Consider the following 26277-nt stretch of genomic DNA (forward strand, 5'->3'; position numbering starts at 1 on the left):
CAGTTAAAGATCGATTCACATGTGTAACGATTCAAATCGATTGACATGTATCGATTAACATGTAACGCCTGGTTGACGTCACTACAGGGTTGCCAGGTTCGGAATTTTCCAGCCAAATGTGTTTTATGTGAGGATACTTTCTTTATTTGTATTATTCATTCACTTATTTAATGTGGGATTTATTTTATATCAGTTTTTTTGTTACACAAAAAGGGAAATGTGCAGCGTTGTTTTGCATAGTTAGTACCTATTTCAGAAATAAAAGGACATATATTATTTAGATAAATAAAAGATAAGCACAAATACAGTATTTTATTTATTTATACATATACATATATATATAATTTTTTTTTTTCTTTATGCATTTTCTCCCTTTTTCTCCCTTTTCAGCGCGTCCAATTGCCCGATTGCATCATGCTTCCTCTCCACCAATGCCGATCCCTGCTCTGATTGAGGAGAACGAAGCTAACCCACGCCCCCTCCGACACATGAGCAGCAGCACGTACGCATCTTATCACCTGCACTTTGTCGAGTGCAGTGCAGCTCAGCGTTGTGTATGGAGAGACACACCCTGAGAGCACTCTTCTCTCATCTCTGTGCAGGCGCCATCAATCAGCCAGCAGAGGTCGTAACTGCACCAGTCATGGGAGAGAGAGACCCCATCCGGCTTAGTCCCGCCCATATCTGAACAACAGGCAAATCGTTTTCATGTGGCTGCTCAGCCTTAGCCGGTAGGCAGAGCCGAGATTCGATACGACGTATTCGAGATCCCAGCTCTGGTTCCAGCGTGTGTTTCCACCGCTGCGCCACCTGAGCGGCTCTTATCTATTATTTTTAAGAGAAATAATAAAAGAAAACGTCATAATTTGTCTTCAATTTAATTTTGTTTAAGAAATCTGGAAAAAATTGTATCGTGAACCCGGTATCGTGAATCGGATCGCATCGTGGGTAGAGTGTATCGTTACATCCCTAATCTTAGCTACTAAAACTCAAGCTACAAGCTCAACTCAAGTTAAATGTGTAACTCCAGCTACATAGATGGTTCGAACTTTCAGTGGCTTGAAGTGACAAATGAGAGGGTAGAAACACTTTTTCGACTACACAGATATTGTAGGCTACTATGAGAACCGCAAACTCGCAAGAAATCAGTCATACAGTAATGCATGCTGGGTCTCCTGCATGCTTACATCATGTGAGACATCAAGTGATCAGTGAGCCGTCATTCTGCAGCTCTTACTCACATCTCATGCAAGAGATTAACCAAGGAATGAAGCTGTCCTGCAGGAACCACAGGTTTAACTATTACCCAAACCTGCAAAGACGCCTCATTAAGAAACTCAAAACACGTAGAGAAAGAAACCAAAGAAAGTTTCTAACAATAGAACCAAACACATAAAGCTACAAATCTTGACCACAAAGATCATAACCAGAGATTAATTTGTGTCATGGCATGGCAAAACAGTCCGATGTTTGTGATCCTGAGCAAAATGAACTGGTTATAAAAGGCCAATAAGTAAATGATCTAATGTTTTCTAATCTAGTTAATGTGCAGAGCTGCAGGATGGTTCACTCAGTGATTCACTTTCTTTAGTTTTCTTCAGTAGCGATGTTGGCCAGGGCTGTGGGGTGGGACTGAGCCTATTTTAGGAACACTGGGTGCTAGGAGGAAATGGTCAGGGTGTCAGTTGCAGTATGGCAGTATATACAATTACTATGTATGTGTACTCTTTGGCACGTTCTTTGTGTATGTCCAGGTGCGCAGAAGTCGCCAACTTTCTGCAGAGTCGATCGCTACAGACCTCCAAACTTCATGTGGCCTTCAGATTAGCTCAGGAACAGTGTAGAGAGCTTCATGGAACGGGTTTCCATGGCCGAGCAGCTGCATCCAAGCCTTACATCACCAAGCGTCGGATGCAGTGGTGTAAAGCACGCCGCTACTGGACTCTAGAGCGGTGGAGACGTGTTCTCTGGAGTGACGAATCACGCTTCTCCGTCTGGCGAGCCGATGGACGAGTCTGAATGTGGCGGTTGCCAGGAGAACGGTACTCGTCTGACTACACTGTGCCGAGTGTAAAGAGGGGGGATTATGGTGTGGGGTTGCTTTTCAGGAGTCGGGCTCGGCCCATTAGTTCCAGTGAAAGGAACTCTTAATGCTTCAGCATACCAAGAGATTTTGGACAATTTCATGCTCCCAACTTTGTGGGAACAGTTTGGGGATGGCCCCTTCCTGTTCCAACATGACTGCGCACCAGTGCACAAAGCACAAGGTCCATAAAGACGTGGATGAGCGAGTTTGGTGTGGAAGAACTTGACTGGCCTCAACCCGATAGAAGAAGATATAGATAGAAGATATACTTTATTTGTCATATATACATATACAGTACAATGAAATTCTTTCTTCGCATATCCCAGCTTGTTTTGGAAGCCGGGGTCAGAGCGCAGGGTCAGCCATCGTACGGCGCCCCTGGAGCAGACAGGGTTAAGGGCCTCGCTCAAGGACCCAACAGTGGCTGCATAGCAGAGCCTGGATTTGAACCGCCAATCTTCCGGTTGATTGCACAAAGCTCTACCCACTAGGCTACCACTGTCCCACCTTTGGGATGAATTAGAGCGGAGACTGCGAGGCCTTCTCGTCCAACGTCAGTGTCCGACCTCACAAATGCGCTTCTGGAAGAACGGTCAAAAATTCCCATAAACACACTCCCAAACCTTGTGGAAAGCCTTCCCAGAAGAGTTGAAGCTGGTTTTATACAGTAATTTTCATTGTGGGATCAACCAAAGGAAATTCCAGGAGGCATTACAATCCATTACCAAACCACCAAGCACAATTATGATCCTAAAACAGACATTTCAACCCCAAGAAAATAAAACTAGGTCTAGAACCAGTCTAAGGTCAAGCTTTAGAAGCATTTATACTGTAGATGAATGCACATTCAAACCCAAGAACCTTCCAGAAAGCAATGAAACATGTATACAGTGCTGGTATGCATGAAGACAGAGATTTAAATTGAAGTTTGACATGTTTATGGTTATAAACTGACCGTAATGGTGCACTGCGGGTCAGTCAAGTGTAAATAAATAAATAAATCCTGCTATTAAAGCCACCACGCCTTTCTTCAGCTCCTCCACAGCTTCACTATGCAGAGGAACGCAGATGGAAGCAGAAGAACCGAACCCTCCTCCAGGACGTTTAAAGCTTAAAACACGTCGAGAATTTCACTTCACACACAAACCACACACAACACAAACACAACTACATACTAACACTTAATCCGGACTGTTAAAGAGAACCTACCTCAGCAGAAAACACTTAAATTCCACCTCAGTCCGGTCACGTCCACTTGTTTCCACTGAGTTTTAACTCCATCCTGAAGGCAGGTCAGTCCGCCTCTCTTCCTCCCTCCTGCACTGCGCGCGCCCGGCCGAGGACGCGCCCCATTCCAGCGTGAACGCGCCGAGCTGGTCATCACGTCAAAGCGCGCGTTCACTCCAATCGATTATGTTTAACCTTGTCAAAAATATAAAATATATAACGTTCTTTCTTTTAAAGTCCTAAATCAATAAAACTTTTTAAACGCAAAATCTTTTTAAATGATTTTTTTTTTTTTTTTGCTTAAATTAGTATTATTAACACTACAGCAGCTGTTTACTTCAGCAGAAGCTCCATTGTTTTGTATTTTCTTCCTCCAACTACAGGTCATTTAAATGGTCATCTATTTACTATATACTATAGGTCATTAAAATTCTCATCTAAGAGACTACTATAGGTCATTTAAATGGTCATCTAAAGCCATCTAAGAACCTACTATAAGTCAAATAAATGGTCATCCAAAAGACATCTAAGAAACTACTACAAGTCATTTAAATGGTCATCTAAGCAGCTACTATAGGTCATTTAAATGGGCACCTAAAATTAATTTAAGAAACTACTATAGGTCATTCAAATGGTCATCTGAGAAACTACTACAGGTCATTTAAATGGTCATCTAAAAGCCATCTAAGAGACAACTATAGGTCATTTAAATGGTCATCTAAGAGTCATCTAAGAAACTATTACAGGCCACTTAAATTCTCATCTAAGAGTCATCTAAGACACTACTACAGGTCAATAAAATGGTCATCTGAAAGCCATCTAAGAAACTACTCTAGGTCATTTAAATAGTCATCTAAGAGCTGACTTAACAAATCATGCACTTTGAACCTTTTTGCAATAAAAAACATCTATGATTTACAGTATGAATATTATTAACATTTCTATTATTAGTAGTATAAGTAGTATAAACATTTCCATGTTATTATTATTATTGACTTTTAATTATTATTATTATTATTATTATTATTGTTGTTTTTTAATTATTATTATTGTAGGTATTGTTACTATTATTATTATCATTATTATTATTATAAGAATTATTGTTGTTGTTATTGATACTATTAATTTTTATTATTATTATTATGCAATGCTTAAAATAGATGTAAAATTGACATCAACAGCTCTGCAGCAAAGAACTAATGGTGTTTAAACATTTGTGGTGTTTGAATACTCTGTATACAAACACATTACATTTTCAAAAAAACTCTTTTTACAGCTCTTTAAGTAAATGTGACAGAGTAACACTCAGATCTGTGGAGTAAAGCTAAATTCAGCTCAGTCTTTTTTTATTGTTACTCCTTAGTGTTTCTCCTCTATTCCCAGCTAGTCGAGTCAGTCCACATTTGCCCACATTTTGGCTTTCTTTAAACTCACAACACATCCAACCAAAACAACAAACACCTGGTAATTATGAAACTAGTGTTTATATGGATTAGGACTAAGCAGGCCTTCCAGGAAAGCCTTAGGAGCAAACAAAAGAGGACGTGTGATGTATGAAAAACTTTATAATTACTTGGACACAGTATAACTTCATATTCAGTTCATCTGTGTGAAGCAAATGTAACTTATTGTAGAAATAAAATTAAGCTTTTTACTGTTTTTGGACCACTGGGGGCTGACCACAAGACTGGGGTCTAATTGAAGAACCAGTGATAGTAAATTACAGTAGGAATGTGTCAATTTCTAAAAGTACTTCATCTGTGCTGTGTTAGCAACTCCAACCATTTAAAACCACAGCTTAAAGTTAAACGATACATTAAACTGTGTTTACCCGACACATTTTCCCCCTTCAGCATCTCAGTTACTTGTGAACTTTGACAAGAAGCTGACAAGGAGAAGTTAAGAAGATACCTGAAAAGTAACACAACCAAGAAGACAAAGCGATGGCACTCCCAGTGTTTAAGTCCATGCTGCAAACAGGCCCATGTTTACAAAGTTAGGTCAGGTTTCCTACTGTAGATCAGTGGATCCTTGTCCAGATCAGTTTCCATATTCCTGTGCCATCTGCAATCCAGCACTGCTGTTATCTAAGAAAGACTGGAGAAGCCAAACTCAAGCCATTCATTATCTAGATACGCATCAGATCACTGCAGATGTGTGGCAAGGTGGGATTCTTTATTCCACATCTGCAATTAGATTAAATGTTTCTACCCAGAGGTACAGATCCACTGTGTACAGTCACAGGAACAGTAGTCATCAGGTCTGGACTTATTCATGTGGGACAGACTGTGAGGTAAGAGTGGGGTGGTAGCGTGATAGATTTAAAGATCACAAATGCATTTTTGACTTTTTAACCAAACGAAGTGCCAGTGCTTTGATCTACAGGGTTGCCAGATTTCAGCAATGGAAAATCGGACGTAACAGGAGGTGTTTTGGATGCCTTTTATTAATCTGATTTTTTCAACCTTTCAACTGTTCCATGCAATTTGTATCCACAGACAATAGATTGTATAGATGATATTGGGACCTGAAGTTGTTGAAAGTTGAAATGGTTTTTATTTTCAGTGCTTTTTTCAGTAGGTGAGCTGTAGCACGTTATTACTTGTGATGCCACCAGATGGCAGAATATTCGTATCTACCGATAGTCACTGACAGGCTCATGTTTAGTAAAAGTGTCAAAAATTATTCTTAATTCTGCAACGAAAATATGATTAAAAAATTAAGAATATAACAAGTAAATAAAAATAGTAAAAAATCAACTTGAATTAAAGCAGCATTTGCATTTTGTTTCTTCTATAATGATTAGATTGGAAATCCCAGTCATAACATATCTTTCCCCTTAAAAAATAGTCATGTAAAATTAAATGTATTTATTATTATGTATTTATTATTATTATTATTATTATTATAACACATTAATTATATTACAAAAAATATTTTTTCCTTTAAAAGATAGTCTATAAAATTAAATTACTGTATTTATTTGTGTATTTATTCATTATTATTATTATTATTATTATTATTATTATTATTATAACAAATTAAGTATATTAGGAAAGATAATTTACCCCTTAAATGATAAGTCATGTAAAATTTAATTACTTTATTTATTTATTTATTGTTGTTGTTATAATAATAATAATAATAATAATAATAATAATATAACAACAAATTCATTATATTAGGACAAATAATCTTTCCCCTTAAAACATAGTCTTGTAAAATCAAATTATTTTATTTTATTATTATTATTATTATTATTATTATGTGGTTATTATTTATTAGTAGTAGTAGTAGTGTTCTTATTATTCTTATTTTCATTATTATGATTATCTGGTTATAATAATAATAATAATAGTAATAAAAATAATAATAATAATAATAATAATAATATTATTATTATTATTATTATTATATGTATTTTTTTCTGCTTCATACACTATGGCCAAACGTTTGTGGACACCTTAAGGTGGATAGGCATATGGAGTTGCTCCAATCCTCTCTCTTTTCCGATTTTTAAGTGTGTCTGTGGGAATTTGTGCCCATTCAATCAAACAAGCATTTGTAAGGTCATGTACTCACAGTGGACTAGAAGGCCTGCTTATAATCAACATTCTAATTCACCCTCTGCAGGAGGCTTGGGTTGCAGTATTCACGCCCCCCTGAGGTTCATAATGGCATGTCAGGTAGGCATGATACTGTAAAAGACAGGAGTTCCAGGACAAAACCCTATATACTTACCTACTCTCACCAGTTTATAATTTGAACTGGCCAGTTTACCTGCTGGTACATGTGTGTGTGTGTGTGTGTGTGTGTGTGTGTGTGTGTGTGTGTGTGTGTGTGTGTGTGTGAGAGAGAGAGAGAGAGAGAGAGAGAGAGAGAGAGAGAGAGAGAGAGAGAGAGAGAGAGAGAGAGGGGAATCTAAAATAGATGGAAGAAATAGACATGGTCGTGGAAAAAAACACAACCAGACAGCAACCAGAGAAGAGACTTGAACCCAGGTCTTGATGACCAGATCTTGGAACTGGCTGCATGTAGGTGTGCTCTCTCTCTCTTATATGAGAATTCTGACCACTGGGTGTGTTATCAGAAATGTGAATGAGGATCCTGAGCTCAGATTAGATTTTCCTGAGAATGAAATCAGTCCAGGATTCATCTCGATTTCAAGTCGTCTGCTTTTTAAAGAAGAAAATGATTATCAGGGCAGCAGGTTAAAACTATTTCTGATATGAACAGACTGAGGTGTGGTACTTGGGTATAAAACCTGTACCAGTGGATGGCAGATCGAGTGTGTGCGCATGTATTGCAACGCGGTGGAACCGAATGCGCACCGGTGCCCGCAGTTTGGTCCCTTCATTTGATTTGATTCGCTTGTCCAGACAGACGTGCACGATTGCGGCCAGATGAAGGAATTGATCTGGTATATTTAAGTCGTATTAGGTGTTAGTTAGATCTCTGGATCTCTCAGGTATGAAGTGTGCGGGATGTGACCGCACCAGTAAGACTGCGCTTTTGCACCAGTGCTGTTTTGTTGTTTTATGCTAAGAAGGGCAACACGAAGACGGCCTCATGAGATGACCTGGATCTGTTCCTAAAACCATCATGAAAAACTGGACAAACGGGTCCACGTGTGTGTGCGATGCGCGCACGGTGGAGAACGCGTCAGATTTGGACCTGGACTATCCGGATCACTTGTATCCCGTGCCGGTCCTGACCGGGATCACGGTGACCTGTTCGGTCCTGTTCCTAGTCGGGATTACGGGCAACTTGCTGACCATCCTGGTGGTCACGAAGTACAAAGACATGCGGACCACTACTAACTTGTACCTGTCCAGCATGGCACTGTCGGACCTGCTGATCTTCCTGTGCATGCCGCTGGATCTGTACCGCGTGTGGCGCTACCGACCCTGGAACCTCGGCGATCAGCTGTGTAAGCTCTTCCAGTTCGTCAGCGAGAGCTGCACATACTCGGCCGTCCTGAGCATCACCGCGCTCAGCGTGGAGCGTTACGTGGCCGTCTGCTTCCCCCTGCGCGCAAAGGTGCTGGTGACCCGCGGGCGCGTAAAAGCGCTCATCCTGCTGCTCTGGATCATCGCGCTGTGCTGCGCGGGTCCCATTTTCGCCCTGGTCGGGGTCGAGCACGAAAACGGCACCGATCCTGGAGAAACGAACGAGTGCAAAGCGACCGAGCGTGCCATCAGATCCGGGCTGTTGACGGTGATGGTCTGGGTGTCCAGTGTGTTCTTCTTTCTCCCGGTACTGTGTCTGACCGTCCTCTACAGCCTCATCAGCAGGAGACTCTGGAGGAGGAAGAAGAACCCAGTGGGACCCTTGTCCAGCCGGGACAAGAGTAATACACAGACTGTCAAAATGTTGGGTGAGAGCCTTTCAATTCATTCATTCATTCATAACAGAAATATCTTGGACATGGTGCCACTGACCCATACATTGTCCAGCCGGGACAAGAGTAATACACAGACTGTCAAAATGTTGGGTGAGAGCCTTTGAATTCATTCATTCATTCATAACAGAAATATCTTGGACATGGTGCCACTGACCCATACATTGTCCAGCCGGGACAAGAGTAATACACAGACTGTCAAAATGTTGGGTGAGAGCCTTTGAATTCATTCATTCATTCATAACAGAAATATCTTGGACATGAAGCAACTGACCCATACATTGTCCAGCCGGGACAAGAGTAATACACAGACTGTCAAAATGTTGGGTGAGAGCCTTTCAATTCATTCATTCATTCATAACAGAAATATCTTGGACATGGTGCCACTGACCCATATATTGTCCAGCCGGGACAAGAGTAATACACAGACTGTCAAAATGTTGGGTGAGAGCCTTTGAATTCATTCATTCATTCATAACAGAAATATCTTGGACATGAAGCAACTGACCCATACATTGTCCAGCCGGGACAAGAGTAATACACAGACTGTCAAAATGTTGGGTGAGAGCCTTTCAATTCATTCATTCATTCATAACAGAAATATCTTGGACATGGTGCCACTGACCCATACATTGTCCAGCCGGGACAAGAGTAACACACAGACTTTAAATTCATTCATTTATTTATTCATAACAGAAATATCTTGGACATGGCACAACTGACCCATACATTGTCCAGCCGAGAACCGTCAAAATGTTAGGTGAGCACCTTCAAATTCATTCATTCATAATATGTTGGACATGGCACAACTGACCCATACATTGTCCAGCCGGGACAAGAGTAATACACAAACTTTAAATTCATTCATTTATTTATTCATAACAGAAATATCTTGGACATGGCACAACTGACCCATACATTGTCCAGCTGGGACAAGAGTAACACACAGACTTTAAATTCATTCATTTATTTATTCATAACAGAAATATCTTGGACATGGCACAACTGACCCATACATTGTCCAGCTGAGACAAGAGTAATACACAGACCCTCAAAATGTTGGGTGAGCACCTTCAAATTCATTCATTCATAATATGTTGGACATGGCACAACTGACCCATACATTGTCCAGCTGAGACAAGAGTAATACACAGACCCTCAAAATGTTAGGTGAGCACCTTCAAATTCATTCATTCATAATATGTTGGACATGGCACAACTGACCCATACATTGTCCAGCCGGGACAAGAGTAACACACAGACTTTAAATTCATTCATTTATTTATTCATAACAGAAATATCTTGGACATGGCACAACTGACCCATACATTGTCCAGCCGGGACAAGAGTAATACACAGACCCTCAAAGTGTTGGGTGAGAGCCTTAAAATTCATTCATTCATTCATTCATAACAGAAATATCTTGGACATGGCGCAACTGACCCATACAATTACTCACACTTAAGGGCAATTTTGACTGACCAATCCACCTGCTGACCAATTAAACCTTGGTCCCTTTTTCTAGATAAAAAGGTCAATCCAGTGCCGCCCTGAAAACACTAGACAGGTCACCAGTTCCACACCTGTGCACACCTAGGGGCAGTTTAGACTAATCAATTCCCCTTCTGTCCACTATTCTACTCCCAGCATTGACAGTAATGTGTTTAAAAATCCCACCAACACTGCTGCACCTGATACACTCACACCAGAACAACACCAGTGACCAGTTAAATGGCATCTGCACAGTGGGGGTTTTAAGGTCCCTTTCAAATAATAAATTGGGTACAGGGGGCAGAGTCTACATAGCCACAGATGGGCTACAGTCAGTAATAGTATACCCACGAAGTCTATATTCGTCCTCGTTTCGTCTACTTGAACCTGATCAGGGTCATGGATGAGGCTATTATAGGGCATCACACTTGCACCCATTCATTTAATCGTTTACATCTGGGGGGTAACATAGAGTAGGCATGGTTTTGAAAGGACAGAGGAAACCGGAGTACCCACAAGAAAACCGACTCGTCACAGACGTAAACTGGAATTATTCATTCATTCATTCATTCATTCATCTATTATCCAGTGCTTCATCCTGGTCAGGGTCGTGATGGGTCTGATTTATTGGACTGAAGGCAGGAAACACCCGGGACAGGGCGCCAGCCCATCACTTATCACACACCCACACACACACATAATAAAGTGGACCCACAGTGACCCTGACCAGGATAAACGACTTCTGTAGAGGCTGTACAGAACAGTGCATTCCTTTGAACAGTACCCACGGGCACCCAAGTGCCACAGTGGGATAATCCGCTAGCACACCCGAGTCGAGATTCTGAGCTCTCGGGTACGAATCTCGGTTCTGCAACCGGTCGGCTGGGCGCCCCCTAGCAGGCACAATTGGCCTCCAGTATGCTGGGTGGGAAAGACCGGATTAAGGGGTGGGGTTATCAATGCTGTGTAAGGATCTTGGTTGCAGATGCAGAGATCGGACGTGGCTCTCCATACACTGGGATTTATGGTAGAATAAGAAGGGACACATCGGACGCATACATCCTTCTTGGATGCCGTCGGGGTCCCCAGCAGTGGATTGGCTACTCTAAACTGGGAGAAAAGGGGGAAAATGCATAAAGATGAATCATTTTCTCCTAACCTTTCTTCTCTCTCCTCCACAGCCGTGGTGGTGTTCGCCTTCGTGCTCTGCTGGCTGCCGTTCCACGTGGGCCGCTATCTCTTCTCCAGGTCGTCCGAATCCAACTCACCCCTCTTCTCCCAAATCAGTGAATACTGCAACCTGATCTCCTTCGTACTGTTTTACTTCAACGCCGCCATCAATCCCATCCTCTACAACATCATGTCGAAGAAGTACCGGATCACGGCCTGCAGACTGTTCCGAGCGAGGCGGGCCCCGGAGAGGTCCAAGTCGGCCGCGCTGAACACGGAGAGCTCGCCGGTGTGGAACGAGTCGGTCGGCGCCACATGACGGAAGAGGGGAGGTATCGGCACGGGCTCTGAGAACGCCGAACGGCGCACAAGGATTTTTGGCACGTTTGGCCTTCCATAACAGGCTCGGAAACTGAAAAAGGTCACGAGCTGGCGGAAATAAACAACAACTGTGAATCCCTGATAGGTTTCTACTCAAACTGCACCCATTCAGCTTCTCTGAACATTTAGCTTTATGTTCATTTCGGGTTTAAATCAGAAGCATGGCCAAAAGTAAGTGGACACCCCTTTCGTAAGTAGTAAATATGCAACCTTTACAGAAAAAAACACTAGTGGTCACACAATCCTAAGCTCACCGTGCACAAAGCCGTGCAAAAACAGTAAGAAATGAATCACACTTAAATATCTGGGAATCTGTAAAGCGTGGTGGAGGAGGAATAATAAATAGAGAAATCTACAGAAGAGGCAGTAGTTTGGGGAATGCCCTTTCTGTCCTATTTCACAATGACAAATGACAAATGAAGCGAATCCCGACAGTCATGTTCCAAAATGTAGTGGAAATTCATCCAAGTTGAGGCTGTTACAGAGGAACACATGCTCGGCATTGTGCATGGTGATCTTAGGATTGTGTGGCTGCAAATGTAACTAATAGCAAAAAATGGGTGTCCACTACACAGAGCAGGCATAACATTATGACCACTGACAGGTGAAGTGAATAACACTGATATAACAATCTCGTCATCACGGCACCCGTTAGTGGGTGGGATATACGTATAGTTGATGAGTTTAACGAGGGCCAAAAATTGTGATGGCTAGACGACCGGGTCAGAGCGTCTCCAAAACTGCAGCTCTTGTCGGGTGTTCCCGGTCTGCAGTGGTCAGTATCTATCAAAAGTGGTAAACCGGCGACAGGGTCACGGGCGGCCAAGGCTCAGTGATGCACGTGTGGTCCGATCCAACAGACGAGCTGCTGTAGCTCAAACTGCTGAAGAAGTTAATGCTGGTTCTGATAGAAAGGTGTCAGGATACACAGAAAAGGGGGACCAACAGCATATTATTAAGGTGGTCATAATGTTACGCCTGATATTATGACATTACAAAAGAAAAGACATTCATTTAAAAACAATGTCCCTATTAGCTAGTGAGTTTAACAGCTTTGCTATATTATATATAATATGCACATTCTACACAAAAATGCCTTAAACCTTTGAAGTACTGGAGGACAAAGTTAAAGCACTGTAGATGTAAGATCTGTATATCGTATCCTCTGCTGGCTGATCAAACCCCTAAGCTAGCTCGTGTATCTTCAGCATCGAATTTCGGTCTGTGGCTGCGTATTTTTATCGGTGGCTTCTTGTGAGTGTTCGAGTCGTTCCGCGCTAACCTGCAGTAAAATACGATTTTAACGTCATGTTTTACACACTTTGATTACATTCATGACAGGACACAGTCATGGACAGTTTTGTATCTCCAATTCACCTCACAGACACACACAGACACATGGACCAGGCTGTCTAGTCATCATAATTTGGCCCTTGTCAAAAATGCTTCTGCCTCTTTACAGGTGCCACTTTATCTGTCACCTATCACCCGTCATTGACCCCCCACTACCCCCAACAACCTGTTTCAGAGGTCTATCTATCTATCTATCTATCTATCTATCTATCTATCTATCTATCTATCTATCTATCTATCCATCCATCCATCCATCCATCCATCCATCCATCCATCCATCCATCCATCCATCCATCCATCCACCAACCAACTCAGCCATCCAACCACTCACCCATCCATCCATCCATCCAACCACCAACCAACTCAGCCATCCAACCACTCACCCATCCATCTCCATCCATTCAACCACCAACCAACTCATCCATCCAGCCATCCATCCATCTAGAAAAGCACACACCTGTCCACTTGGCTTTAAAAAAAAACGTATTGAACCCACTCACTCACTCACTCACCCATCTATCCATCCATCTATCCATCCATCCATCTATCCACCCATCTATCCATCCATCCATCCATCCATCTATCTATCCACCCATCTATCTATCCATCCATCCATCCATCCATCCATCCATCCATCCATCCATCCATCCATCCATCCATCCATCCATCCATCCATCCATCCATCCATCTATCTATCTATCTATCTATCTATCTATCTATCTATCTATCTATCCATCCATCCATCCATCCATCCATCCATTTTTCTTTTCTTTTTTTATGTTTTTGGAGAAAGAAACATAGCAAATGCACTTTCAGGACATGAAGATTTAAAGTAAAATTTGTTTATTTATTTGGAGAGCAGGAGAAAAGTATTCTGTACTTCTGTATAAATGTCTTTAAAAAAGAAAAAAAAAACAGCACCATATTGTCATATCAGAATTTTTTTTTACATTTATTGTGTATAAATATATTACATATATGCTACAGATACATAATCATCTTAAATACAAAGGGTAGTTACTTCAACTCTATACATTAAACTGATATGGTATGTTTTTTTTTTTATAATGCCTATGATTATAATTTACAACAATAAATGTGACATGATTATGGGTGGAATGATTAATCGATTCATTTCTTAAAGTTGTTTCGATTCTGGGTGACTGATACAGATCGATCGGGCTGAACGTTATGACGTCATAAGATCCCAAATCCAATCATGATATTAAGAATGTCCTTCACCTGATCCTGAACCCCAAACCCCGACGGAAGCAAATAAAAAATCATAATAAAACGGGAAGATTTGGCTGTTTGAGGCAAAATGACTGAAATGAACAGCGTTCAAGTGTTTCCACTTCAAGTTTTAGGTCTGGTATCAAGTCGTCTCAGGCCGTCAGATAGCATGTTTCTTCAAAACAGGAATGGAATGTTGGAAGTCCTTAATGCACGGCAGGTTGAGACTGCGCTGATTAAACGATTCAGATACGCACCTATACTCACATATTGTTTTCTAATACTGTATTAGAAAAAGAAAAAGAAAAAATATATATATATATAAACAAAAGAAACCCTCGACTTTAACTTGTGATTTAACGAGAAATGAGAGATAAGCACTTGGATTGTAGTACAGTATCGACATGAATGAATAAAAACAACATGAAATATGAACAATACATATATATCTGAGGAAAGAAAAACAGGTTACTATTAAGATTATTGCTCTATAACTGAAAAAAAAAAAAAAAAAAAAAAAAAAAAGAATTCATCATAACCAAGACATGCTACATGAGGAAAATATCGAATATGACGGTTCGTTTGATTCTTAAAGAAATAAATAAATGAAAGATTGCACTGTGATTTGCATGATAAAGTACTGTATGCAATATATAGTATAAATAAACCTAACTAGCTAGCTTGCTTGCTAACTTTGGTTAAGGTACGATCGAGCTAGTAAACACTTCTCTTTTTTTGTACTGCATGACGAAGCCTCGCCTAGGAAAGTTCGAGCGCGCGTGGCACTCTGGAATAGCGAAGACGAAAGCGTTTTCTTTTGAACGTTGGTACGTGAAGGCACGCGCTGGCATTAATCTGGCTCCTTCAGTCCCTGAGGTACTCACACTCCAGACTTTACGATGCTGTCGGGTCGCCAGTGGAAACGTGATGCTGATTGAACCTCTTTGGAGGTTTGAATGCCGAATGCTGGTTTGAAGGCCCCGACGGAGGGCGTGTTCCCTTTAAGCCTTAAATATACCGGCCATGCAAAGTTTTTCACTCATTTGTGAGTACAAACAGGTGACAAATGAAAGGAAAAAGGAGTCCAGATGTTCACAGGGAGAGAGATGCACTGTATGACAGCTCACATCTGTCCATGCGATGTGGCATGTAGAGAAATGCTGAGCAAACCCCGAATCACAATCACAGGATCCTGGGTTTGACCCCCAGACGGGGCGGTCCGGGTCCTTTCTGTGCGGAGTTTGCATGTTCTCCCCGTGTCTGTGTGGGTTTCCTCCGGGGGCTCCGGTTTCCTCCCACAGTCCGAAAACTGAAATGCCCTATGTGTGTATGTGTGTGTCTGCCCTGCGATGGACTGGGGTCCCGTCCAGGGTGTTACTGTGTGCCTTGCGCCCATTGAAAAGCTGGGATAGGCTCCAGCACCCCACCGCGACCCTGACTGGATAAGCGGATAAGAAAATGAATGAATGAATGAATGAATTACGATTAAAGAGGTTGATCACTAAGGCACAGATGGCAGGAGCTTCAGTCTGGACAACTGCTCAAATAATTTGTGTGTGCTACACATGGGACAGTGTTCTGCTCTGCTATGGAGCCACTGTTGGGCCCTTGAGCAAGGCCCTTAACCCTCTCTGCTCCAGGGGCGCCGTGCAATGGCTCACCCTGTGCTCTGAATATCATAATTATATTCTAACACTGAGAGAAACATACAGTCCTGTATGCTTGATTTGCTTAATTAGTTTGGATCATCTGATCAATATATTTAAACACTTCTATCATCTACTGATGTGTTTGGTCTCTTAAAACACCTCATTTCCCAATGCACAAGGACTTACGGAATGATCTAAATGGTACAAATGAATGTAAATCCTGTGTTGCGGCCTTCACCGTCATCAAATCGAGCAAACGCTCCAGCAAACCATCAACCACCAGTTTACAGAATTATCATTTTGAAATAAAAAATCCCATTCAATCGATCCCAAATCGTTTCATGATCTATTTTAAGGTGCACCAAAGCTGTTCTGGTGGTTCGTGCTGGTCTGACATGTTTATACGACAGTGAAGTTAAGTGAAGTATTTCCTTTAATTTGTCACCTGTCTGTATTGACTCATTGACTGTTTACGGGCACAATAAATATAACAGCCTCTTCTGCTTGTACCTTGTACCTGTACTTTATACGCTTTGTTTCTTTCTTTACATTAAATAGCAATAGCTCTAGTTAGAAAGTAAGAAACGCTACCTGCGGTAATACTAGTGTAGTATGCTACTTTAGTGTCGATAAACTCAAGCTAACCGCTCTGATAATCGATAACAGATAGGACAAAACACGTCTCATCATTTGTGACGGGTTAAAGCTGTGTCACAAACACTCGGTAAAAGTATAAAAAATATTTTTAACGCTTACATAAAACCTGTTCAGGGGTCTTGTAGAAAAAAACATAGAAAAAAAAGATAAAAAGAACCCGAAAACATTAGAAGACGTATAAAAAATACTTTCATTTACCAATTTATGCAAGCTGTAGTTTAAAAATCTGTGCAACCAGGACACCAACTTTAAACATATAAAAGAGACAGACGTGAAGAAAAATCTATAAAAAATCTAATATAAAACCTGGAAAGCTTTTTTAAAGCAGGCGATCTAAAACAATCCGATTCCACGTCCCTCCTGATGAAGTGACCTGGTCCGCGCGCGTCAGATGACCAGCTGGAGCAGGTAAGCCATGAAGATGGACAGGGACGCCACGCCGAGGACGATGAGGCTGGCGAACTGTTCGTCGGTGAGATTCTTCCTGGACGAGGAGTTCACCGATCCCGCCTCCACGGCGCTCACAGAGGTGTTGGAGCGGCGCGGGGAGAAGTGGGTGGAGGGGCTGAAGGCTCCGCAGAGCTCCTGCGAGGTGTCTGCGCAGCGCCTGCACACGAAGACGCGCAGGCGGTGGTCCGTGTTCCACTGCAGGCCGAAAAGATGGAAGGTCGTGTCTTCTCCCTTATACACCTGCACGCACCGGACGAAAGGAGGATGTTAATAAGGGCAAAGTGTTTTCCTCCTTCTTCTTTTTGTCAGGGATTTAAATAACGTCCTGCTCTTCACTCGAGATCAGTGAACAGGGTCAGCTAATAAACAATGTCCCTGCGGTAAAAGGCTTAAAGTAGGGAGGGTGACCATACGTCCTCTTTATTCCGGACATGTCCTCTTTTTTTGGACCTAAAAAATGTGTCTGAAAGAGTTACTTATCCCTAGGGGTTCACAAACTTTTTCTTACCACTCATATGGATTTATTTAGTCTTAAAGTCTTTTTTATTATTATTATATAACATTACAGTCTAGAACAGACCAGACACCACTATGTGGATGAGCTATCGGGGGTTGCAGGACGTACTGTGATAGGTAGCAGTGTGTATTTTGTGTGCGCTTACCAGTGGTCATTATTTAGCAAAAAAAAAAAAAACCTTGTGTGTGTGTGTGTGTGTGTGTGTGTGTGTGTGTGAGAGAGTAAAAAGGGACTAATTTGCTCGGTGTCGCAGCTTTTACAACCCACTCAGCTCCCATGAGGCAGATCTGACACATCCTGCCATAGCATCATTGTTGAAGAGAAGCAATTTAGCACCACTTTCTGTTCCATTTCCTTCATCAAAACAACCATCCACACTCCACAAACAGAGAACGTGTGATTCATTTACTATACACGCTATAAACACCTATATTTACGCTTTAGTTAAGTCCTTACCTAATTCACGGCAGCGAAAATCACGTCACGTGCCGTGAAATGAGCCTTTTACCGTGTGATATGTAATTAGCTGTGAAATTCAAACTTTTGTTTGATTGGTTTGTGTTTAGCGACTTAACGCTCTTCATTCACGTAAGTGCCTCGCGTTTACTGGTTAATTTGCACTATGAAACGGTCCTGGTGTTACCGAGGGTCTTTAGAGTTTGCTGAAGTGTCAGAAGTGTAAAGCTTTACAGGCTTGTTCTTTTGAGGTGCGGCACAGACGACTCAGAGATGATCACGTGTGTATGTTACATCAAAATCTAAGGCGTGAGATGCTGAATTGCTCTGTAGGGAGGTATGGACAGAGAGAGGGAGGGACTGATGGAGAGAGGGAGGTATGGATGGAGAAAGGGAGAGATAGAGGGAGAGAGGAAAAAGAGGGAGGTATAGACAGAAAGAGGGATGGATTGAGAGCGGGAATGAGGAAGGAATGGACAAAGAGCAGGAGGGATTGATGGAGAGAAGGAAGGAGAAAGGGAGAGAAGGAGAAAGAGATGAGGGACAGGGATTGATGGAGGTAGGAATGGACAGAGATGGAGGGATTGATGGAGAAAGGGAGGGATGGAGGTATGGAGAGAGGGGACGGATGGACGGAGAAAAGGAAAAAGAAAGGGAGGGATGGAAGGAGAGAGGGATTAATGGAGAAGGGGAGGTATGGAGGTATGGACAGAGAAAGGGAGAGATGGAAGGAGAGAGAGGGATTAATGGAGAAGGGGAGGGATGGAGGTATGGACAGAGAAAGGGAGAGATGGAAGGAGAGAGAGGGATTAATGGAGAAGGGGAGGGATGGAGGTATGGACAGAGAAAGGGAGAGATGGAAGGAGAGAGAGGGATTAATGGAGAAGGGGAGGTATGGAGGTATGGACAGAGAAAGGGAGAGATGGAAGGAGAGAGAGGGATTAATGGAGAAGGGGAGGGATGGAGGTATGGACAGAGAAAGGGAGAGATGGAAGGAGAGAGAGGGATTAATGGAGAAGGGGAGGGATGGAGGTATGGACAGAGAAAGGGAGAGATGGAAGGAGAGAGGGATTAATGGAGAAGGGGAGGGATGGAGGTATGGACAGAGAAAGGGAGAGATGGAAGGAGAGAGGGATTAATGGAGAAGGGGAGGGATGGAGGTATGGACAGAGAAAGGGAGAGATGGAAGGAGAGAGAGGGATTAATGGAGAAGGGGAGGGATGGAGGTATGGACAGAGAAAGGGAGAGATGGAAGGAGAGAGGGATTAATGGAGAAGGGGAGGGATAGAGGTATGGACAGAGAAATGGAGAGATGGAAGGAGAGAGAGGGATTAATGGAGAAGGGGAGGGATGGAGGTATGGACAGAGAAAGGGAGAGATGGAAGGAGAGAGGGATTAATGGAGAAGGGGAGGGATGGAGGTATGGACAGAGAAAGGGAGAGATGGAAGGAGAGAGGGATTAATGGAGAAGGGGAGGGATAGAGGTATGGACAGAGAAAGGGAGAGATGGAAGGAGAGAGAGGGATTAATGGAGAAGGGGAGGGATAGAGGTATGGACAGAGAAAGGGAGAGATGGAAGGAGAGAGAGGGATTAATGGAGAAGGGGAGGGATAGAGGTTTGGACAGAGAAAGGGAGAGATGGAAGGAGAGAGAGGGATTAATGGAGAAGGGGAGGGATAGAGGTATGGACAGAGAAAGGGAGAGATGGAAGGAGAGAGGGATTAATGGAGAAGGGGAGGGATGGAGGTATGGACAGAGAAAGGGAGAGATGGAAGGAGAGAGAGGGATGATGGAGAAGGGGAGGGATGGAGGTATGGACAGAGAAAGGGAGAGATGGAAGGAGAGAGAGGGATGATGGAGAAGGGGAGGGATGGAGGTATGGACAGAGAAAGGGAGAGATGGAAGGAGAGAGAGGGATGATGGAGAAGGGGAGGGATGGAGGTATGGACAGAGAAAGGGAGAGATGGAAGGAGAGAGAGGGATGATGGAGAAGGGGAGGGATGGAGGTATGGACAGAGAAAGGGAGAGATGGAAGGAGAGAGGGATTAATGGAGAAGGGGAGGGATGGAGGTATGGACAGAGAAAGGGAGAGATGGAAGGAGAGAGAGGGATGATGGAGTAAAAGAAAAGTTGAAGAGAGAACAAAATAATGTATTTTATATTAAATAATAAATTTAACATTATTCTTATGTTATATTTAACTGTTTTATAACTTTACTTTGAGCTCTTTAGAGGATAAAATAATCTTTTTAAACTTTCCAAGGTTTAACCTTTAGAGATCTTAAACTTAATCCTATTTAAATTCATTCTTCCTATTAATAGCTGTGTAGGATCACACATTCGAGACGCGTCTCCGTTGCGATTGTTCTCTTCTGTACCCTTTGAGGTGCTGTGTGAAAGATTTAGCAAGAAAAGGTGTTTTTGTTGTGGCACATCAAATCAAACAAAAAGAGATTATTGTTTTATGTATTTTATTTCTCAGTGCTGCACCTGGGCTGACATTTCATTTCTTTTCTATCTGATAAGGTGTTTTGTTCCTGACCGGCTGACAGTAACCGAGTACAAGTACAAGTGCACTGCAAATAACGTCTCGTGTGTGTGTGTGTGTGTGTGTGTGTGTGCTGAACAACATCCATGCTTCTGAACACTACAGATGTTAAGTAAGGAGTAAACCGTACCTGTCTGTACTCGGACTCTTTCCCGCCTAGAACCTGCAGCACGTAGGTGATGCGGTCGCCTTTCATGGGCGGGACGTTCTCCCAGGTCACCTCGCACGCGTTGCCCTCTAGCTGAGACACCCGAGGAGCTGCACATATAGGAGGGAGAGATGCGGGTCATGACACTGATTCAGTGTGATGGGATCTTAATGAAGAATAAAATCGAACCACCTCTGGACTGGAACACCTATACCCCTTTTCCACCAAAAAAACCATGGTTCTTGAACCGGTTCTGTTCAGGTTTCTCTGAACTTTAATGTTCTGTAGAGAACCGACGCGCGTTTCCACCAGTTTTTGAGAACCAAGCCTGCGTCATCAGCGGTGGGCGTTAATTAACGAGAGTTAAGAGTAGTAATATCATGGCGGAGCGTGTAGATCATGTGCGAGCATTTGTGCTGCTGTTACAGATGTTTGTTTTTATGTAAAAAGCATCGATCTAACAATCGGTGATAAGAAGACGTGACGTGTTTGTCGCGGTTGTTGTTTTCTGTAGTTCATTAACGTGAGAAGCGTTTTGCGCTACGGTTTCACCGCGACTCTCGGCACAGATAGCCGATTTACTCAGCGCTCGGCTCGAGCGGTGAAACATCACTAAAGTTCCACGACACGAACATCCATCTGTGTGAAATAACCATCAGATCTACTCTAAAATACAACATGCATCTGTGTCTAGCTGGATTCACTTCACGTGTGGTGGTTATGCAGCTCGGGGAGTTGAAAAAGCTTCATGCTTTATTTTTCATGTTAAGCGTTTTTCGTTCTGTCCGGGTCACTTTTCCCACGTCATATCACGCAGTTCACCTTTTTAAAGGCGTTTTGAAAATATCAGCGGCAAACTGGCTCAAAATGTAATCAGGTGAAGTTTAAAAGGTAAAAATGCAGCATTAAGCAAACGCCATTGTTGCTGTCGCTGTGCTGTACAACATGACGCGCTCACAGATGGACGTCACGGTTCGGGCTGAAAAACCAAGTTTCCCGTGGTGCCAGATTGGCCCGCTAGTTCGCTTTCTGGAACCTCTTTTTTCCGGTGGAAACATGCGGAACCGGTTCCAAGTGGAGTTCGGGAACCGGAACGGGCTCCGTGCCGCGTCGGTGGAAAAGGGGTACTGGTGATCTCTCTACATGCATTTTACGTCATTCGACACTCCTGAGCAGAGGGCGTGTCTAAATTTTTGATACATTAAAATGCTCCTACTGAGGTGCCTAAATTCTGAGTGATAATCTGACTGAATAACAAGGAGAAATCTGATGCTTCCTTAGCACTGAAGGCAATCCCAGCATTCAGTGCAGCACAAGTTTTGTCTTAAAAAATAAAAAAACGACAAATATGACGGGCGTACACGGAGCAACCAACAGAGTTCTTATTAAATGTAAATAAATTCTAATTTATTTTTAATTTGTATGAATGTATAATTACACGAGTGTCGTTTATTTGCAAATTCGGGCTCACCGGGGACAGTTTAAACGTTTTTGGTACACAGAGGAAGACGTTAGCTGGTTTGCTAGCGGGTTGTGCCGCCTCAGCCCGTTGGCAACTGTGTTAGCTTAGTAAGCTAAATCTGCGGTGATTTCATTGCCGTAATCACTGTCTAAGTAAAGTAGTGCATCTAAATAATCTGACTTATGAGTCTGGTGTCTTGTTAGAATCTTCTCTACTTAGGGTGCCTAGGTAGGCAGTAGGCAGCAAGGCAGCTCACTAGGTTTTTGAACAGACCCAAATTCTGGAACAGCTTAGAATTCCTGCATGTTAGATTGAAATTGAACTGACCTGGCCAGTAAGATCCCTGTAAGATAAGTGATACTTTCTGTAAGTAGTAAGTCTCTGTACCTTTGAGTGTGGGAGGAAGAGATTTGGTAGTGGTGAAGGAGTAAATCTCAGAGAAGGGACCTTCGCCGGCTTCGCTCACAGCCTGAATCCTGAAACTGTAGCGACTCGACTCGCTCAGGCGCTGCAGCTTGAACGTGTGGCTCGGTCCCCGGTAGATCGGCACAAACCTGTCAAAGAGAATCCGGTTACTCCGTCTGAATACGGCAAATAGCCTACATACAAAAACTAATCAGGTAATAACAGCTCCAAGGTAATAACCTTGTACTTTGTATGAATGCAAATGAAACGTAACTTTAAAATGCATTTTTTATTGAGCAAAGTGTCCTGCACATTTGTTCGTGACCCCACTCTCTAACACGACACTTTACAAATAAATATCCATTAGTCCCTGCATTGTTTAGTGACTCCAGATCACATCTGTGTTTTTAATCTTTATTTTCCATCAGAAATGTAGAATAATGTGGTTAAAATCCATGTCAGTCGTGTCCCCAGGTTTTCACTCAGTCCTGTTACCCCAACATGTTCATCCTTCAAAATTTGGTCACATTTTCAACAGAAATGTACATAATAATCTGTATCTACTGAGGATCACAGGAAGAGCATTAGTAGGTTCTCCCTTTTTTCCTCTGCATGTTTGATATTGTAACTCCGACTGAGAAGATCATCTCAACCTTCATTCCTGATACCTACATTTTTTCTGAGTTGTTATTTGTTTAGGGCGGCAGGGCGGCACGGTGGCTCGGTGGGTGGCACTGTCGCCTCATGGCAAGAAGGTCCTGGGTTCGATCTCCAGGCGTCCTTTCTGTGCGAAGTTTGCATGTTCTCCTCGTGACTGCGTGGGTTCCCTCCGGGAGCTCCGGTTTCCTCCCACAGTCAGGTTAATTGGAGACACTGAATTGCCCTATAGGTGAATGTGTGTTTGTGCGCCCCGTCCAGGGTGTTACTGTGTGCCTTGCGCCCATTGAAAAGCTGGGATAGGCTCCAGCGACCCCCCCGCGACCCTGATTGGATAAGCAGTCAAGACAGTGAGTGAGTGTTATTTGTTTACTTTAAAATATGTTGTGTTCTCGTGCTTTTAGCATGTTCTCCATGCTGCTATATTTCATGTATTTATTTAATTCTATGTTAAAAACTCAGTCCTGTTACTCATATACAACCATCTTCCACTTAGAAAGCTTGTAAGAATGAAACGTTAAATGAAAGTAGTTAGAGTAGTTAAGTGTGTGTGTTACTAGATTCAGTGTTGAACAAAGATAAAACATGAAATTTAATTTCATCGAGTTACTACACGCAAATGGCACCCATTCGGCGGAATTGCCCAAAACATGGGGCTGTAAGAACTCTAATTACAAATCAGTCACTCCAAAAATGACATTAATCAGTAAAAGACCCTGGCGTACATCCCGCAAAAACCAGGACGCGATTAGACTAAAAGCAGACGTCCATAAATGTTTGGAACCGCGTATGAAGCCACTCGATCCAGCCAGTAAAAATGCTCTAATACAGCAGGGACAGATTAGTCTCTATTAAGACGAGCTTTATCAAATCTGAGTCCATCTCCTGCTCAGCGTGGAGCTCGTCCGGCTGACGGCGCCGCACGGGTCATTTCATTTAGCAGTCAAATGATCAATCAGCAAGCCAGCAGTGACTGGGGAGCGGGAGCCGGCGTTTAAGAGGGGGTGTCAAGACAACCCTCGCTCTCGCCCTAATTCCTGGGAGCACGGTGAAAGTGGCTTTTCTCATTAAGACTCGGCTGGCGGAGAGAACACTCTGCTTCTTAGGTCCTCAAATAAAAAGGACATGTGCATGTACGTACACACACACACACACACACACGCAAATGACTGAATTTCACCACAGATTTTATTTATTCTGCTTTGAATTTCGGCTCGAAGGGAACTGGAACTGTTGTGAGTCTATAACAAAAGACTATGGACTTTAATATGGAATATATCAAATATTTCTTCTATGAGAAATATCATTTTGGGGGTCAAATTTGCAGCTGTGTTGGTCCACACTTAAGTCTGAATGATGAGTCTAGATTGCAAATGACGTTGCTAAATTCTATTAATAATGGAGTCTTATGAGGGAAGTAGGTTGAATTCATTGCTGCCAACTACGTATGCGCATGTCGGAGACGCCATGTGATAGTCTGAGCACTCCTCAACCAGCATGGTGGAGACGACTAGATTGGGACCGAATAGGGAGTGAAAGAAGAAACTGACAAGTATGCCGAAATATTGGGTTCATTTTTGCATCGTCAACAGTAGGGACGTAACGATGCACCACAAGACAGTTAAAGATCGATTCACACGTGTAACGATTCAAACCCGTTTACGTGTATAATGAATCGATATTCACTTTAAACAGCAGAGGGTGCTGGCGCTATTCACCTCGCCTGGTTGCCAGGTTCGGAATTTTCCAGCCAAATTTATTTATGTGAGAATACTTTCTTTATTTGTGTTATTCATTTATTTATTTAATGTGGGATTTTTTTCATTTCAGTTTTTTTTTACACAAAAATGGAAATGTGCAGCGTTGTTTTGCATAGTTTGTACCTACCTCAAAAATAAAAGGACATTCATTATTTAGATAAATAAAAAATAAGCACAAATACAGTATTTTATTTTATTTTCTAAAGAGAAATAATAAAAGGAAACTTTGTCATAATTTGTCTTCAATTTAATTTTGTTTAAAAAAAATCGTATTGTGAATCGCATTGCATCATGGGTAGAGTGTATCGTTACATCCCTAGTCAATAAGCATGTGCATATTTTTGGACTTAAATAATCAGCCGACTTGTATCACTATTTATTTTTGCATTACAAACAAATACAAACTAAAATATATTAGAATAACACAATTAGAAAAACACAAATAAAATGGACAAACGATGAAGGCGTTGAAGGTGCCTGCTGCGATGCAAAAGAAAGAAAACGAAATGATCTGAACCCCCGACGGCACATTCACACCAACGTGTTCCAAATAAGGTTTTATGATCTCAAAAGCAGTTTTACACACCGCCAGTGTAGAACAAATTCTCTTCTGGTCTCTCTCACTGATCTCTACTTATTATTTGTTTAGGTTTGTAGAGTGGCAGGGAGAGCAGACAATAGAAACAGCTGCATGTTCTACCTCAGTCCGCTGTCCAATCAGAGCACTTGTGTTGAAAACAACAGCCAGAAATGTTTAGTACTCAGGTTTACTTCCTTTTCTTGAGAATAAATTCTGTATACAGACCATACGATTCACTGGATTGCCTTTGTGCTGTCTGTGTAAAATGTCTTGATTAAACAAAAAACGTGCAGCTTTCATATTCTCTCCGAAACATCGCGCCTGAACACAACTCAAATAATACAGTATCAGGGCCATTCCACTGAATGACCCTAATACTGTGTACCACTGGGTACCATTTGTGTGTAGTTGTTTGTTTGTTTATTAGGATTTTAACGTCATGTTTTACACTTTGGTTACATTTAGGTTACATCGAACACATGTTGTCATGGACAATTTTGAATCTCCAGTTCACCTCACTTGCACCTCTTTGGACTGAGGTTTTAACCTAGAATTAAATAAAGTGAATAGATGAAATCTAGCAGCATGGAGAACATGCTAAACGCACGACAACACTGGGTACAGTCTAGTGATTTATCAAAAACTG

General features: G+C 42.3%; 3 protein-coding genes across 6 annotated transcripts in view; 1 reads left to right on the forward strand and 2 right to left on the reverse strand.

Moving 5' to 3' along the window:
* The window catches only part of pld1b (phospholipase D1b), a 48306-nt gene extending 44806 nt beyond the window's left edge, over positions 1-3500 (reverse strand). The window contains exon 1 of the mRNA XM_062985440.1: positions 3296-3500. The gene's annotated coding sequence lies outside the window, so the exon portion shown is untranslated. The remainder of the gene's footprint in view (positions 1-3295) is intronic.
* Positions 3501-7915: 4415 nt separating this feature from the next.
* On the forward strand, positions 7916-11694 carry ghsrb (growth hormone secretagogue receptor b). The gene is made up of 2 exons (XM_062985136.1): positions 7916-8690; positions 11387-11694. The coding sequence occupies exons 1-2, from the start codon at positions 7916-7918 to the stop codon at positions 11692-11694; spliced, it is 1083 nt and encodes a 360-aa protein (XP_062841206.1).
* Positions 11695-14034: 2340 nt separating this feature from the next.
* fndc3bb (fibronectin type III domain containing 3Bb) overlaps positions 14035-26277 on the reverse strand; it is an 80083-nt gene continuing 67840 nt past the window's right edge. For all 4 annotated transcript variants that reach the window (XM_062985135.1, XM_062985134.1, XM_062985133.1 and 1 more), the window contains 3 exons: positions 22617-22783; positions 20750-20877; positions 14035-17338 (listed from right to left, as the gene is read on the reverse strand). In XM_062985135.1, coding sequence (XP_062841205.1) covers positions 17036-17338; positions 20750-20877; positions 22617-22783 — 598 coding nt within the window. In that variant the 3' untranslated portion in view covers positions 14035-17035. The remainder of the gene's footprint in view (positions 17339-20749; positions 20878-22616; positions 22784-26277) is intronic.

The sequence above is a fragment of the Trichomycterus rosablanca genome, chromosome 23, assembly GCF_030014385.1.
Source record: "Trichomycterus rosablanca isolate fTriRos1 chromosome 23, fTriRos1.hap1, whole genome shotgun sequence".
Taxonomy (NCBI): Eukaryota; Metazoa; Chordata; class Actinopteri; order Siluriformes; family Trichomycteridae; genus Trichomycterus; species Trichomycterus rosablanca.

What these genes read in the sequence shown, in the direction of transcription:
- ghsrb (XM_062985136.1), top strand. Translation starts at nt 7,916, where the DNA reads ATGAAAAACTGGACAAACGGGTCCACGTGTGTGTGCGATGCGCGCACG. An exon ending in ACAGACTGTCAAAATGTTGG is followed by an intron (nt 8,691 to 11,386) that starts GTGAGAGCCTTT and finishes TCTCCTCCACAG; the next exon opens with CCGTGGTGGTGTTCGCCTTC.